The sequence below is a fragment of the Nansenia antarctica genome (assembly GCF_963989245.1).
Source record: "Nansenia antarctica genome assembly, chromosome: 6".
Classification (NCBI taxonomy): domain Eukaryota; kingdom Metazoa; phylum Chordata; class Actinopteri; order Argentiniformes; family Microstomatidae; genus Nansenia; species Nansenia antarctica.
In genome coordinates, this window is record NC_137676.1 from 2,718,243 (window position 1) to 2,735,649 (window position 17,407).

Sequence of the window (17,407 nt, forward strand, 5' to 3'; positions counted from 1 at the left end):
TATGGTAAACACAACAGGTGAAAGGTCAGAGATACCACATATGTGTCGCGGTGTGGTGAACTTGCAAACAACATGCTCACTCGAAGGGGTCAAAAAGTGAAAGTGAAACTTATTGTGTCAACAATATCTAGTTTTCGTTTTCTTTCATAACGCCAACTTGAAGTTTTAAAGTACCCACTCGATATAATAAACAACAGTTTAACGATCAATAATAACGATCATAATTTGTGGATTGGATTCACTGTTCTCGTTTGCCGGAGGCTACCGGTAAGGGAGACTTGACTTGTAAACCTACTAGCTCATGTTCAAAAGCAAGAACTGTGTGTTCGTCTAGTTATGTGTAGTTATGTGTTTTTAGCACGTCGATGTTCTCTCGGCATGTTGTGATGTTATTAAAATACAGTTTAGACCTTCGTAGCGATGTGTTTTGTTAGCCGCTAGTTGTTCGTAGCTGTGGCTGCGTTTAGAGTCACTTTTCTCCCATTCAGTGTTGGAATGTACCAACATTCAAATACGCCTGTCGTATTCTTCTACGATTTCAATGTATGACACATCATTTAAAAGCTTACAATCTGTAGTTCAAGCACATGTAAAAAACAGAAAAATGACTTTGCCTTCTGGTTGCACATTTCACCAGACCGCGTCACATATGTCATTTATACTGACAGATAACCCATAAACGGGGGGATTCAAAGTTTGTCATTGCACAGCAGAGTACAACCAAATGCAGAGGGTGGGGGGCATCTAGGCAAAGGATCACAACCATTATAGGCGAGCCCCCCCCCACAGAGCAATTAGGGAGTTCAGTGCCTTGCTCAGGGACACTTCGACACGTGGCCCGCCCGCCGGGGGATTCGAACCGCTGTGACGCAGCCGACTACTTTGCGATCGTTCGATGCTGGCTGTACCGCTGGTTGAGCCACAGCCGCCCCCCCCACCTCCCCCCCCCCCCAAAAAAAGAACGGCGTCAGAGCCTCAGCTGACGACGCGCCGGACGCCCCCACCCCCCTGAGCCGTCTCCATGACGACGGGGGGCGGTGGCGGCGGCGGCTCGCACAACAGCAGGTCGTCCTCCCCCAGCATGGAGCTCAGCTCCGACGAGCTCGCCACAAAGTTGGGGATGTTGTAGTGGTGGTGGGACAGGAAACGCTGGTTCTCTCTGCTGTCCGACCCCCCCGCCCTCCCTCTGGGCTGGAGGAGACCCTCCCCCCTCCCCCCTCGCCCCCCCTCACCTCCCCCATCTCCCCCCCGCCTCCCCCACCCCCCCCACCACCCCACAGGAGCTCAGTCCCCCCCCCAGCCTCCCAACCCCCAGCCTCCCAACCCCCTCCCGCTTGGCCCCGCCCCCCTGCCAGGCCCCTCCCCCTCCCTCCTCCTCGCTGATGTAGAAGTGGAAGAAGGAGCGCGATTCTTCCAGCAGGGGGCGAGAGACGCCGTCCTTGTCGACGGACTCCTGGGGGGGGCGGCTGATGTCCACCACGCAGTTGCCCAGGCGATGGAGCTTCTCACAGGGCTCTGGGTTCCTGGGGGGGGGGGGGGGGGGAGAGAAGGAGAGGAGGGAGTGTAAACTGAACCCTCCAAGGTCTTGCCAGTAAATGTCTCTATAATAGAATTTCAAGTGCCCTCTATCTTTCTTTCTTTGTAAATATATAAATATATTATTACCTCGCCCCCCCTCCTCCTCCTACTCCTACTCCTCCTCCTCCTCCTCCCCCCCATTCCTCCTCCTCCCCCTCCTCATCCTTCTCCTCCCCTTCCCCCCCTCCTCCTCCTCCTCCTCCCCCCTCCTCCTCCTCCTCCTCCCCCTCCCCCCCTCCTCCTCCTCCTCCTCCTCCTCCCCCCCCTCCTCCTCCTCATCGTCCTCCTCCCCGCTTCCCCCTCCTCCTCCTCCTCCACCCCCTCCTCCCTCCCCCTCTTCCTCCTCCTCCTCGTCCCCCTCCTCCTCCTCCTCCTCCTCCTCCCCCTCCCCTTCTCCTCCCCCCTCCTCCTCCTCCCCCTCGCCCCCTCCCTCCTCCTCCCCCTCCTCCTCCTCCTCCCCCTCTTCCTCCTCCTCCTCCTCTTCCTCCTCCACTCTGCTATTTCCAGCCAGAATAACACAACAAGCGCCCTCCCATTTGCTGCCTGCCGGGTTCAATTACCAGACCCAGACCCAGGGCCCTATTCTAAGAAGGGCGATTAGAGATAATCGGGACAATTTTTTTATTTTTTATAATTTGGAACCCTGAACTCAGCTTCCGTTCCATGGATGTGGCTCAAATAATTCGCTGCTTGGTTGCTACGGAACCAATCCAGGTATAGGGGATCCATAGGGGTAACATACAGAAGTCTTCCATCTATTCAAATGAAAAGCATTGACTTTCAATAAAAGAAAACAGGGTACACTAGCTTTTATGACTATTATAAAGATATATGTTGTCTCTACAATTATAAAGACAGTCTGAAAAGAGGTGCTGGTTCTCCATTGAGTTAAGAAGGTGTATTGCTACTGCAAAATGCAGTACATCACATCAATATTTTGTCCAGTAAACGTATTTCCAATGAGCCTATTCAAGTGAAATGTGCACCAGACTTTGGTATTAACTCAAACAATCCAGACCAAAAATCTAAACATAAAAGTCCATATGTCCAAATGTCTTTTTTGGATTTTTATATCCAAGAATTCAATGTTGGACATTTCTTCTCGATTTAAGAAGTTCCATCATGGTCGTAGTAGATGATTGTTTCACGTTATGAAGAGAGCAGACTGCATTATGCATCATGTCCCCGGTAAGGATTCTGTTCTGTTCGGGGTTTGTTAAGCCTCTCTCAAGTGTTCTAGAACAACCACATTAACATTCTACTGGTTTACCTTCACTGGACTGACACAGGAGATTGGATGCATATAAAGATGGGGTGGTCAGAGGAGGATGCATATAAAGATGGGGTGGTCAGAGGAGGGTTTGCGAAACCTTCTCAGGTCTGGACTACACGTATATGGATATTTTTCTAAACGCATTTTGTTTCGTACAATTGGGCCTCTCAACCATACGAACACGGCGTTGTCACTCACATAAACAGAGATTTCACTAAACGGATAAAAAATTGAAGAAATAAAAAAATATCAGATTGAGTGGATCAGTGTGGTTATGTTAAACGGAGCTGGTGTTGATGCAATGACGTCAAGCGTCAAGCCGGTCACACAATTATTGTAACGTGACATTAAGCACCAACTCAAGTTCATCGTCGGTCCACAAAAAAATAATCATTTTTTGCTTTCATCTTGGAGAGTTTTTTTTTTTAAACGAGGACGAAAATATCCACTTAAAAAGATATCCATATACGTGTGTAGTCCAGGCCTCAGTCTGCATAGCTTTCCTCACCATAATTACCCCCCCCTACCCCCTCTCCATCTCTCCATCTATTTTCAATTCAGTTGAAATAAACAATTGGGATTGTCTGTCTGAAGAACACGTTCAGGGAAACTGCAGCATGAGAAAGGACACAGGGAACAAGACGGGCTGTGAGTGAACAAAATGTCTCATGTCTTAAATCTTAAATGAAGAGAAAGCTTCTCAATAACAATAATAACATTGGGGGGGACGGGACAATAATTCCCTTTCTAGCTTTTCATCCCGTCACAGTAAAGGTCTGTGATGATGAAGTGCTTTTGGCCCCTGCGGGGTATTGGCTGGGTATTGGCTCCCAAGAGCATGACCACACGTTAGTGCTGCAATGCAGCGCAACAAGATTTGATCTGGGTGTGGGGGAGGGTCTGTCCAGAGTGCTGTGTTAACCCCCCCCCCCCCCCTCAATGCTGGCGGACAGAGCTCTCCAGGGTGCTGGAACAGCGGGAGAGGAGGGGGAGAAGGAGGGGAGAGGGAGAGGGAGAGGAGAGGAGAGGAGAGGAGAGGAGGGGGAGAGGGAGGGGGAGAGGGAGAGGGAGAGGGAGAAGGACAGGAGAGGAGAGGGAGAGGGAGAGGGAGGAGGAGGGAGAGGGAGGGAGAGGACAGGAGAGGGAGAGGGAGGGGGAGGGAGAGGAGGGGGAGAGGAAGGGGAGAGGAGAAGGAGAGGAGAGGGGGAGAGGAGAGGGAGAGGAGAGGAGAGGACAGGAGAGGGAGAGGAGAGGAGAGGAGGGGAGAGGGAGGGGAGGGGAGAAGGACAGGAGAGGAGAGGGAGAGGGAGAGGGAGAGGGAGAGGGAGAGGGAGAGGAGAGGAGAGGGAGAGGAGAAGGAGAGGAGAGGAGAGGAGAGGAGAGGAGAGGAGAGGAGAGGAGAGGAGAGGAGAGGAGAGGAGAGGAGAGGAGAGGAGAGGAGATAGACTTCAAGGAGTTTAAGATAACAAGATTTGATCTGGGTGTGGGGGGGGGTCTGTCCAGAGTGCTGTGTTAACCCCCCCCCCCCTCAATGCTGGTGGCCAGAGCTCTCCAGGGTGCTGGAACAGCGGGAGAGGAGGGGGAGAAGAGAGGAGAGAACCCAGGCTAAATCTGGCGGCCAGAGCTCTCCAGGGTGTTGGAACAGAGGGAGAGGAGGGGGAGAAGGAGGGGAGAGGGAGAGGGAGAGGAGGGGGAGGGGGAGAGGGAGGGGGAGAGGGAGAGGGAGGGGGAGAGGGAGAGGAGGGGGAGAGGGAGAGGGAGGGGAGGGGAGAGGGAGAGGGAGAGGGAGGGGAGGGGAGAGGGAGAAGGACAGGAGAGGAGAGGGAGAGGGAGAGGGAGAGGGAGAGGGAGAGGGAGGAGGAGGAGGGAGAGGGAGGGAGAGGACAGGAGAGGGAGAGGGAGGGGGAGGGAGAGGAGGGGGAGAGGAAGGGGAGAGGGAGAGGAAGAGGGAGAGGAGAAGGAGAGGAGAGGGAGAGGAGAGGAGAGGAGAGGACAGGAGAGGGAGAGGAGAGGAGAGGAGGTGAGAGGGAGGGGGAGAGGGAGAGGGAGAGGAGAGGAGAGGGAGAGGGAGAGGAGAAGGAGAGGAGAGGAGAGGAGAGGAGAGGAGAGGAGAGGAGAGGAGAGGAGAGGAGAGGAGAGGAGAGGAGAGAACCCAGGTCGCCAAGGGGGAATTAAAGGAGGGGTAGAGGGGGTACAGCTTGGGGTGGGGGGGGGGGGTAATCTTGACTCACTCTTGATGCGGGGCTCCAGTCTTTGTGAGCAGAGTCAGGATGAAGAACATGAAGATGACGAACACCGCCAGCCCGACCCAGAACCCGATGACAATGGAGTCTGTGACATAAGTGGGAGAATATTATATCAGTCATCCTTTTCAGTTTGGTTTAGTCAAACGTTTTCCATTTCATTCTTCACTCTCTCTCTCCCGCAAAGCACTCACACCCTCTCCACAGTACACATCAAAGCACACGCGTACGCACGCATGCACACACACACACACACACACACACACGCTCGCATGCACACATGCACACTCTCCCTCTCTATGCTCATATAACAATACAAGTACAGTACACCAAGACCAAGAGTGAATGAGAACACTATAGACAGCAGATAGACTTCAAGGAGTTTAAGATAATTAGAATCATTTTAGAATTTTTTGGGAGGGAAAATTGCATCTGCTTTTTGTCGCGACGTTGTCGCTTGAAGCAATTATACTTGCTCAACTGTAAAAGATATCGTCCTTATTTAATTATGCTGGTCTTAATTGCCTGTAGAGGTTTTACATTGAGAAGAAAAACCACAGTTCAGCTCTGTCTGAGGTGGGAAAGCATAAGAGCCTTCCATAAGAGGGAGAGGGAGAGAATAGGGAGAGGGAGAGGGAGAGGGAGAGGGAGAGGGAGAGGAGAGGAGAGGAGAGGAGAGGAGAGGAGAGGAGAGGAGAGGAGAGGAGAGGAGAGGAGAGGAGAGGAGAGGAGAGGGGAATTAATTTAATTTAGTTATGATTATATAATGATTTGAGCACTTTGAGCTGCAACATTTGCAGGAAAAGCGCTATACAAATAAAAGTTATTATTATTATTATTATTATTTTTTTTTTTAATCCAACAACAACGCCCTCACTGCTTTGAGGAATATGAGCCATATCAGAAATACAGTATAATACGCCAGATGCAACAGGGATCGAACTCAATAACATCGAGGCTGAGGAGAAACAACACTCGCCTTATCAATCTCCAAGAGTCCAAGGAGAGAAAGTTAACACTTAATCAGCCGTGAGGGTCATTTGACCCCTGTGAGTAAAACAAATGTTTATATCTTCGCACTCGATCAAATTTCAGGACCCTCCTTTCATGACTTTTCCTAGATATGTGCGTTCTACCACCCAGTATCCGTACATTTTCACAATCACATCAGGATAAGCTAGTATAAAGCTATGTTGCAGTTGTTCAGTGTATAGGAAGCAAGCAGGCTAATTTACAAGCGGCCAACTAGTGGTCGTTGTGTGTAAATAGCAGCTTTGAATTGAAAAAGTCGAGGCGGCTCTTTTAGTAGGTAAAAAGGCACGGCTGTTCTAGTGTATTTCCGTTGAAAAAACACGAGTGAGCATGCAGCCATTAGTTGGTTGAACAAGCTTTGCATCCAGAGAGACCATGCATGCAGAGACACCATGCATCCAGAGACACCATGCATCCATAGACACCATGCATCCAGAGACACCATGCATCCAGAGAGACACCATGCATCCATAGACACCATGCATCCAGAGAGACACCATGCATCCATAGACACCATGCATCCATAGACACCATGCATCCAGAGACACCATGCATCCAGAGAGACACCATGCATCCAGAGACACCATGCATCCATAGACACCATGCATGCAGAGAGACACCATGCATCCAGAGAGACCATGCATCCAGAGACACCATGCATCCAGAGACACCATGCATCCAGAGAGACACCATGCATCCAGAGAGACCATGCATCCAGAGAGACCATGCATCCAGAGACACCATGCATCCAGAGACACCATGCATCCAGAGACACCATGCATCCAGAGACACCATGCACCCAGAGAGACACCATGCATCCAGAGACACCATGCATCCAGAGAGACACCATGCATCCAGAGACACCATGCATCCAGAGAGACACCATGCATCCAGAGAGACACCATGCATCCATAGACACCATGCATCCAGAGACACCATGCATCCATAGACACCATGCATCCATAGACACCATGCATCCAGAGACACTATGCATCCATAGACACCATGCATCCATAGACACCATGCATCCAGAGACACCATGCATCCAGAGAGACCATGCATCCAGAGACACCATGCATCCATAGACACCATGCATCCAGAGAGACACCATGCATCCAGAGAGACACCATGCATCCAGAGAGACACCATGCATCCAGAGAGACACCATGCATCCAGAGAGACACCATGCATCCAGAGAGACACCATGCATCCAGAGAGACACCATGCATCCAGAGACACCATGCATCCATAGACACCATGCATCCATAGACACCATGCATCCAGAGAGACACCATGCATCCATAGAGACACCATGCATCCATAGACACCATGCATCCAGAGAGACCATGCATCCAGAGACACCATGCATCCAGAGACACCATGCATCCAGAGAGACACCATGCATCCAGAGACACCATGCATCCAGAGAGACACCATGCATCCAGAGAGACACCATGCATCCAGAGACACCATGCATCCATAGACACCATGCATCCATAGACACCATGCATCCAGAGAGACACCATGCATCCATAGACACCATGCATCCATAGACACCATGCATGCATCCAGAGACACCATGCATCCAGAGACACCATGCATCCAGAGACACCATGCATCCAGAGAGACCATGCATCCAGAGACACCATGCATCCAGAGACACCATGCATCCAGAGAGACACCATGCATCCATAGACACCATGCATCCAGAGAGACACCATGCATCCAGAGAGACACCATGCATCCATAGACACCATGCATCCATAGAGACACCATGCATCCATAGACACCATGCATCCAGAGACACCATGCATGCAGAGACACCATGCATCCAGAGACACCATGCATCCAGAGACACCATGCATCCAGAGAGACACCATGCATCCAGAGAGACCACAGGCTCGAGACGATAAAGTGTGACTCACATCGGTGCGCCTTCAGACCCTCAAAAGACACCGGCTCGTCGTCGTCGTCGTAGTACTCGTACTGCCAGACGTAGTCGCTGCCTCGCGCACTGGCGCGACTCTGGTTGTGGAACTCCGACATGTCAGATGAAACGTGTCATCGGACATAACAGACCTTACATGTAACGATGAATTGAAAATCAAGGACCCCAATTGAAATAAGCCAGTGGCTTTCTTGGGTTTTCATCCTTTTAGTTGACCTTGTATGTAATATGTATTTTCATGTACCTACTTCTGCAAATCTTCTAATAAAGTTTTCAATCAATCAATCAATAAGTAAAGGGAGGGAAAATGCCTGCGAAGTAATAACTTAAGACATTCTGTTATAGGCTACTGTGAAATATTCAGCAGCAACATCAAAAACAGTTGGAAAGAAAAGTCTGTAAAAGCCGACTAATTCATAATTCATACCACTTTCACACGATTTCATTCGGAATTGAAAGATCCAATAAAATACGAGCCCCTGGGTGCATAACGCATCGGACTACTGTCTTGGGTGTGGTGTGGGACTTCAATTGTAGAGTCCAAGGCAATAAAGGAAGAAAAAAAAAACGACTTCGAGCTGCAACGTTTGCAGGAAAAGTGCTATACAAATAAAGGTTATTATTATTATTATTATTAGTAGTAGTAGTAGTATTGTTATTATTATTAATAATAATACATGATCAGCTCCGCGCCGTTATTCCAATTTCCATCCGTCTTCTGGACACGCTCACTGCTGTCAGACTAGCGGTAGAGGTACCCTCTCCCCTCTCCCATCTCTCCTGAGAGGTTCCCTCCCCTCTCTCCTCTCCTGAGAGGCTCGGGAGCTGATCAAGTATGAGAACAATCTGCGGTTGGACAGCGCTCGAGCAGGGATACCGTGCTTACGCAATAGTTTGGACTGGGTGCGCTTCTTACTGGATTAGATTAAGGCAGCAAGCGACGAGGTGAATTCAATGAGCTAATTACGAAGTAGCCTATAGACGTTTCTCTGTCTTTATTCACATTTGAATTGTAAATGATTAACTTAACTGTGAGAGAAAAAAATAACTAAGTAATAGCATATGCACACTTTATGCCGCAGTGGCGTGAAGAGAAAATACTTGACAATTCAAACCCCGTGCATGTTGTGGTGATTGGTGATTTTCTCTTATGAATTAAACATCCAGATATATTTATGAAGGGGTAAGATCCTTACTGCCTTTCTAGGCGTATGAGAGCATCGATAGTCAGCGATGCGGACCGTTGAAGTCACACGCGGCACAGGAGGCTGTGTGATGAGGGACTTTTCTGATATCTTATGCAAACATAGTTTCCAGCTCCAGCGGTCTAAGACTGTAATATGTTAATTTCATTCCGAGGGTTTAATTAAATTAACATTTCAAAGTCACATGCTGTTTCCATACATATATAAATAAATGTACATCAATATGTTCACTTAAGGGAATGAGAGAGGTTTCATCATGACTCTTCCATTTAGAAAAAAAAAACATTTATTCCTACGTTCATTCGTTTTGATATGAAAATTCCCCACAACAATATATGCAGTCTTTCAATATAATAATAATAATAATAATAATAATAATAATAATAATAGTAATAATAATAATAATAATAATAATAACTTTTTATTTGTATAGGGCTTTTCCTGCAAACGTTGCAGCTCAATGTGCTCCAATCATTATATAATCCTCATTTTATTATTTAGTCATTTAAAGGCAATATTAAATAGATGGGTTTTTAGTCTTGACTTGAAGGTTGCATCCCTAATGTAAACTGGCAGTGCATTCCACAATCTGAGTGCATAAAATGAGAATGCAGCCTCACCAAATCTCTTCTTTTGTACATGTGGTACACAGAGAAAACCAGCGCCAGAAGACCTGAGAGCTCTATTGGGCTGATATGATAGCAGAAGACCTGAGAGCTCTATTGGGTTGATATGCTAGCAGAAGACCTGAGAGCTCTATTGGGCTGATATGCTAGCAGAAGACCTGAGCGCTCTATTGGGCTGATATGCTAGCAAAAGACCTGAGAGCTCTATTGGGCTGATATAATGCTAGCAGAAGACCTGAGAGCTCTATTGGGCTGATATGCTAGCAGAAGACCTGAGAGCTCTATTGGGCTGATATGCTAGCAAAAGGTCTTTCAGATATTCTGGTGCTGTGCCAGTGAGAGCTTTATAAACAAGCAGAAGGATGTTATCACATATTTCCAGTAATATTGACAGGGTGCTAGTTAGTACGTCACCATTAACACACCCTTTCATCCTGTGGATATCTCTCTGGCTCTTTATCATGCTGTGCATGCTCTCCTTTAAACAGAGACCGAGAATACCAATGCCGTGAAAGACATTTCCTGTAAATGTGTCTCTTGGCTTATTAAAGAAATGCTTTATGATCAAGGGCAGCCAGCATCAATCACAGGGATAACATCTTCATCATCATTACCACCGCCTCCACCATCCGCAGAATTAGATTACATGTTCTCTTCACTCTCTAAGCTCAAGGTCATCATGCATTCATATTGAACAACGCCACACATGAATGTAGATGTGCTAAGCTTGGAGAGTATCTTGTCACTGATGTTGTTGTGGTCCTGACAGCAGAGAGTTATCTGAGCCATGAAATGACACGAACATTGCAAAGCTTCCCCATGCTGAAAGACTTGTGTTAGAACACTTTATTTATTTTCACGATCTTGCCAAACAAGATCTTAAGGCTACCTCTGCAACACCGAGCTCTCTCTCTCTCTCCCTCTCCCTCTCTCTCTCTCTCTCTCTCTCTCTCTCTCTCTCTCCCTCCCTCTCTCTCTCTCTCTCTCTCCTTCCCTCCCTTACTCACTGCTCCCTTTTTCCTCGCCTAGTTTGAGAGAGAGAGAGAGAGAGAGAGGGTGGGGGGTTGAGTGACAAGGAAGACCCAGAGAGCCAGATAGAAATTCACATTTGAAACAGGTGTTTGTCTGACAGGCAGATTCTTCTCTTCTGGGGATGGTGTCAATCTTTCACCCCCTCCCTCTCTCTCTCCCTCCCTCTCTCCCATAGAGACAGTCACGCACACACTCTCCTCTCCTCTCTTTCCCTCTCCTTCAGAATCTTGTATCCATGTCACGCTAATCTGATTGACTACCTCTACCTTTTTTCCCCCTTTTTTTTCATTCAAGCTACTGTAGCCTATATATTCTCTGACTTGAGTAAAAAAATATATATAATTGGGTTGCATGCTTCAGCAGTTCTCGTGTTCAACTGGCCTGCTATGTTTCCCGGGCACGTCCTGTGCTTTTAACCACCTTATATCTATGCGGCACGCCGCTGTGCAATTGCAAAAGTTTGCTTGGTGGTGGCCGCTGTGAGTCCAGCGGATGGATAGTGTGTGCGGGTGAGACAGTTCGGGACCTGGGGTTGAGGGAACATTATATTAACCGACGCCAATTATCGTTTGTCGTGGCAGTTTAAAATCTCCCTCTCTGGTCTCTGGATTACACGTGGCCCTCCAGACCTGCTGAAACATGGAATTATATAATAGTATCAACCCTATAGGAGGAGAGAGAGAGAGAGAGAGGGGGAGAGAGAGAGGGGGGGGGGTAACAGAGGGGGAAGAGAGAGGAAGAGAGAGAGAGGGTGGGGGGATGACAGATGGGGAAGAGAGAGAGAGAGAAACAGAGAGGGAGAGAGAAACAGAGAAAGAGAGAGATTGAGAAAGGGGGGAATGAGAGAGGGGGTAGAGAGAGAGAGAGAGAGAGAGAGAAAGAGAGAGAGAGAGAGAGCTTCACCATCTAGCATAGGTGTAGGTGAGTTATAAATGGAGATGGGGGGGAGAGAGAGGGGGGGGGACCATCTGGACTGGTATGAAACATCAGAGAGAGGAAGTGAGAGGATACAGAATAACAACAGAGAGGAAAGATACATTGGTGAGAGTGGCTGCGGGGGGGGGGGTCTGGAAGCTCATTAGAGATATGCGAAGAAAATGGTCACAACATTTCCTTTCGAAAATGAGGTGAATACAACAACATACGTTGTTGAGAATCAACGACACGTCGCTAGTCAACTAACACAGCTTGTTTCGTGAGCCTGCTCGACTAGCGTGTTTGTGTTGTGAGTATCAACAACAACAACGTTGAAACGTACTTCCGTGTTTCAAAAGGAAAGTCCACAACATACTTGTTGATTGGTTGGCCGACATGCGGACCAAATTATCAGACTGTGTCACAAATGTTTGAGTGGACATGCTGTAGTTTTGATTGAAACCCAACAGCTCTTCTCGTACCAGACATCAGGCAATATTGTCAGACATTGTCTGATGTCTCGTATTATTAGAGCCGTGATGGGGTCACGGTGACCCCTGTGAGTGAAAAAAAATATTTATCGATCAAATTTCAGGACCCTCCTTTCATGACTTTTCCTACATATGTGCGTTCTACCACCCAGTATCCTTACATTTTCTAAATCACATCAGGATAAGCTAGTATAAAGCTATTTTGCACTTTTTCTGTGTAGGAGGCAGGCTAATTTAAAAGAAGCGCCCTCTAGTGATCTCTGTGTGTAAATAGCAGATTTACATTCTAAAAAGGCACCCAAGGCGGCTCTACTAGTAGGTAAAAATAGGCACGGCTGCTGTAGTGTTTTTAATGACACTGCCTGACGGCAAATATGCCTCAATGCACTGTTACGTAACATATAATACATATGTAATGTATATAATTGGCTGTTCTATCTCAAGGGTTATTCCATTTCTAGTGTATTTGTGTGGATGTCTGACAGCGGAGAGTGGAGGGGAGGAGAGGGTGGGGGTGGGGGAGGGAGGAGGGGGGGGGGGTTGTGTAAATGCGACAGATGGAGTTTGCTCTCTTCCTGCATCTGTAAATACTGAGGGGAACAGACAGATGTGGCAGCACAGCAGAGGCTGTCAGAGTAGACATGAGGCTCAGTGTGGCTCACAGCCACAACACCTCCACTATCAGGCTGGTTAGGACCAACACCTCCACTAACACAGGCTGGTTAGGACCAACGCCTCCACTATCAGGCTGGTTAGGACCAACACCTCCACTAACACAGGCTGGTTAGGACCAACACCTCCACTATCAGGCTGGTTAGGACCAACACCTCCACTATCAGGCTGGTTAGGACCAACACCTCCACTAACACAGGCTGGTTAGGACCAACACCTCCACTATCAGGCTGGTTAGGACCAACACCTCCACTAACACAGGCTGGTTAGGACCAACACCTCCACTATCAGGCTGGTTAGGACCAACACCTCCACTAACACAGGCTGGTCAGGACCAACACCTCCACTATCAGGCTGGTTAGGACCAACACCTCCACTAACACAGGCTGGTTAGGACCAACACCTCCTCTATCAGGCTGGTTAGGACCAACGCCTCCACTATCAGGCTGGTTAGGACCAACACCTCCACTAACACAGGCTGGTTAGGACCAACACCTCCACTAACACAGGCTGGTTAGGACCAACACCTCCACTAACACAGGCTGGTTAGGACCAACACCTCCACTAACACAGGCTGGTTAGGACCAACACCTCCACTATCAGGCTGGTTAGGACCAACACCTCCACTATCAGGCTGGTTAGGACCAACGCCTCCACTATCAGGCTGGTTAGGACCAACACCTCCACTATCAGGCTGGTTAGGACCAACGCCTTCACTAACACAGGCTGGTTAGGACCAACGCCTCCACTAACACACGCTGGTTAGGACCAACACCTCCACTATCAGGCTGGTTAGGACCAACACCTCCACTAACACAGGCTGGTTAGGACCAACACCTCCACTAACAGGCTGGTTAGGACCAACACCTCCACTATCAGGCTGGTTAGGACCAACACCTCCACTATCAGGCTGGTTAGGACCAACACCTCCCCTATCAGGCTGGTTAGGACCAACACCTCCACTATCAGGCTGGTTAGGACCAACACCTCCACTATCAGGCTGGTTAGGACCAACACCTCCACTATCAGGCTGGTTAGGACCAACACCTCCACTAACACATACTGGTTAGGACCAACACCTCCACTATCAGGCTGGTTAGGACCAACACCTCCACTAACACAGGCTGGTTAGGACCAACACCTCCACTATCAGGCTGGTTAGGACCAACACCTCCACTATCAGGCTGGTTAGGACCAACACCTCCACTATCAGGCTGGTTAGGACCAACACCTCCACTAACACAGGCTGGTTAGGACCAACACCTCGACTAACACAGGCTGGTTAGGACCAACACCTCCACTATCAGGCTGGTTAGGACCAACACCTCCACTAACAGGCTGGTTAGGACCAACACCTCCACTAACACAGGCTGGTTAGGACCAACACCTCCACTATCAGGCTGGTTAGGACCAACACCTCCACTAACACAGGCTGGTTAGGACCAACACCTCCACTATCAGGCTGGTTAGGACCAACACCTCCACTAACACAGGCTGGTTAGGACCAACACCTCCACTAACACAGGCTGGTTAGGACCAACACCTCCACTATCAGGCTGGTTAGGACCAACACCTCCACTAACACAGGCTGGTTAGGACCAACACCTCCACTATCAGGCAGGTTAGGACCACCACCTCCACTATCAGGCTGGTTAGGACCAACACCTCCACTATCAGGCTGGTTAGGACCAACACCTCCACTATCAGGCTGGTTAGGACCAACACCTCCACTATCAGGCTGGTTAGGACCACCACCTCCACTAACACAGGCTGGTTAGGACCAACACCTCCACTATCAGGCTGGTTAGGACCAACACCTCCACTAACACAGGCTGGTTAGGACCAACACCTCCACTATCAGGCTGGTTAGGACCAACACCTCCACTAACACAGGCTGGTTAGGACCAACACCTCCACTATCAGGCTGGTTAGGACCAACACCTCCACTATCAGGCTGGTTAGGACCAACACCTCCACTATCAGGCTGGTTAGGACCAACACCTCCACTAACACAGGCTGGTTAGGACCAACACCTCCACTAACACAGGCTGGTTAGGACCAACGCCTCCACTAACACAGGCTGGTTAGGACCAACACCTCCACTATCAGGCTGGTTAGGACCAACACCTCCACTAACACAGGCTGGTTAGGACCAACACCTCCACTATCAGGCTGGTTAGGACCAACACCTCCACTATCAGGCTGGTTAGGACCAACACCTCCACTATCAGGCTGGTTAGGACCAACACCTCCACTATCAGGCTGGTTAGGACCAACACCTCCACTAACAGGCTGGTTAGGACCAACACCTCCACTAACACAGGCTGGTTAGGACCAACACCTCCACTATCAGGCTGGTTAGGACCACCACCTCCACTAACACAGGCTGGTTAGGACCAACACCTCCACTAACAGGCTGGTTAGGACCAACACCTCCACTAACACAGGCTGGTTAGGACCAACACCTCCACTATCAGGCTGGTTAGGACCAACACCTCCACTATCAGGCTGGTTAGGACCAACACCTCCACTATCAGGCTGGTTAGGACCAACACCTCCACTAACACAGGCTGGTTAGGACCAACACCTCCACTATCAGGCTGGTTAGGACCAACACCTCCACTATCAGGCTGGTTAGGACCAACACCTCCACTAACATAGGCTGGTTAGGACCAACACCTCCACTATCAGGCTGGTTAGGACCAACACCTCCCCTATCAGGCTGGTTAGGACCAACGCCTCCACTATCAGGCTGGTTAGGACCAACACCTCCACTATCAGGCTGGTTAGGACCAACACCTCCACTAACATAGGCTGGTTAGGACCAACACCTCCACTAACACAGGCTGGTTAGGACCAACACCTCCACTATCAGGCTGGTTAGGACCAACACCTCCACTGTCAGGCTGGTCAGGACCAACGCCTCCACTAACACAGGCTGGTTAGGACCACCACCTCCACTAACACAGGCTGGTTAGGACCAACACCTCCACTATCAGGCTGGTTAGGACCAACACCTCCACTAACACAGGCTGGTTAGGACCAACACCTCCACTATCAGGCTGGTTAGGACCACCACCTCCACTATCAGGCTGGTTAGGACCAACACCTCCACTAACACAGGCTGGTTAGGACCAACACCTCCACTAACACAGGCTGGTTAGGACCAACACCTCCACTAACACAGGCTGGTTAGGACCAACACCTGCACTAACACAGGCTGGTTAGGACCAACACCTCCACTAATACAGGCTGGTTAGGACCAACACCTCCACTATCAGGCTGGTTAGGACCAACACCTCCACTATCAGGCTGGTTAGGACCAACACCTCCACTAACACAGGCTGGTCAGGACCAACACCTCCACTATCAGACTGGTTAGGACCAACACCTCCACTAATACAGGCTGGTTAGGACCAACACCTCCACTAACACAGGCTGGTTAGGACCAACACCTCCACTATCAGGCTGGTTAGGACCAACACCTCCACTATCAGGCTGGTTAGGACCAACACCTCCACTAACACAGGCTGGTTAGGACCAACACCTCCACTATCAGGCTGGTTAGGACCAACACCTCCACTAATACAGGCTGGTTAGGACCAACACCTCCACTAACACAGGCTGGTTAGGACCAACACCTCCACTAATACAGGCTGGTTAGGACCAACACCTCCACTATCAGGCTGGTTAGGACCAACACCTCCACTATCAGGCTGGTTAGGACCAACACCTCCACTAACACAGGCTGGTTAGGACCAACACCTCCACTATCAGGCTGGTTAGGACCAACACCTCCACTATCAGGCTGGTTAGGACCAACACCTCCACTGTCAGGCTGGTTAGGACCAACACCTCCACTAACAGGCTGGTCAGGACCAACACCTCCACTAACACAGGCTGGTTAGGACCAACACCTCCACTATCAGGCTGGTCAGGACCAACACCTCCACTAACACAGGCTGGTTAGGACCAACACCTCCACTATCAGGCTGGTTAGGACCAACACCTCCACTAACACAGGCTGGTTAGGACCAACACCTCCACTAACACAGGCTGGTTAGGACCAACACCTCCACTATCAGGCTGGTTAGGACCAACACCTCCTCTATCAGGCTGGTTAGGACCAACACCTCCACTATCAGGCTGGTTAGGACCAACACCTCCACTATCAGGCTGGTTAGGACCAACACCTCCACTATCAGGCTGGTTAGGACCAACACCTCCACTATCAGGCTGGTTAGGACCAACACCTCCACTAACACAGGCTGGTTAGGACCAACACCTCCACTAACACAGGCTGGTTAGGACCAACACCTCCACTATCAGGCTGGTTAGGACCACCACCTCCACTATCAGGCTGGTTAGGACCAACACCTCCACTAAGACAGG

The 17,407-nt window shown here is 49.5% G+C and overlaps 1 protein-coding gene across 1 annotated transcript; it reads right to left on the minus strand.

Annotated features, from left to right (window-relative positions):
- Positions 1–975: 975 nt before the first annotated feature.
- On the minus strand, positions 976–8,172 carry LOC308159680 (melanocortin-2 receptor accessory protein 2A-like; the record flags this gene model as incomplete). The annotated part of the gene is made up of 4 exons (XM_080533495.1): positions 976–1,191; positions 1,358–1,523; positions 5,083–5,182; positions 8,052–8,172. 4 exons carry the CDS (start codon positions 8,170–8,172, stop codon positions 976–978), a joined length of 603 nt encoding a protein of 200 aa, XP_080389621.1.
- Positions 8,173–17,407: the final 9,235 nt, after the last annotated feature.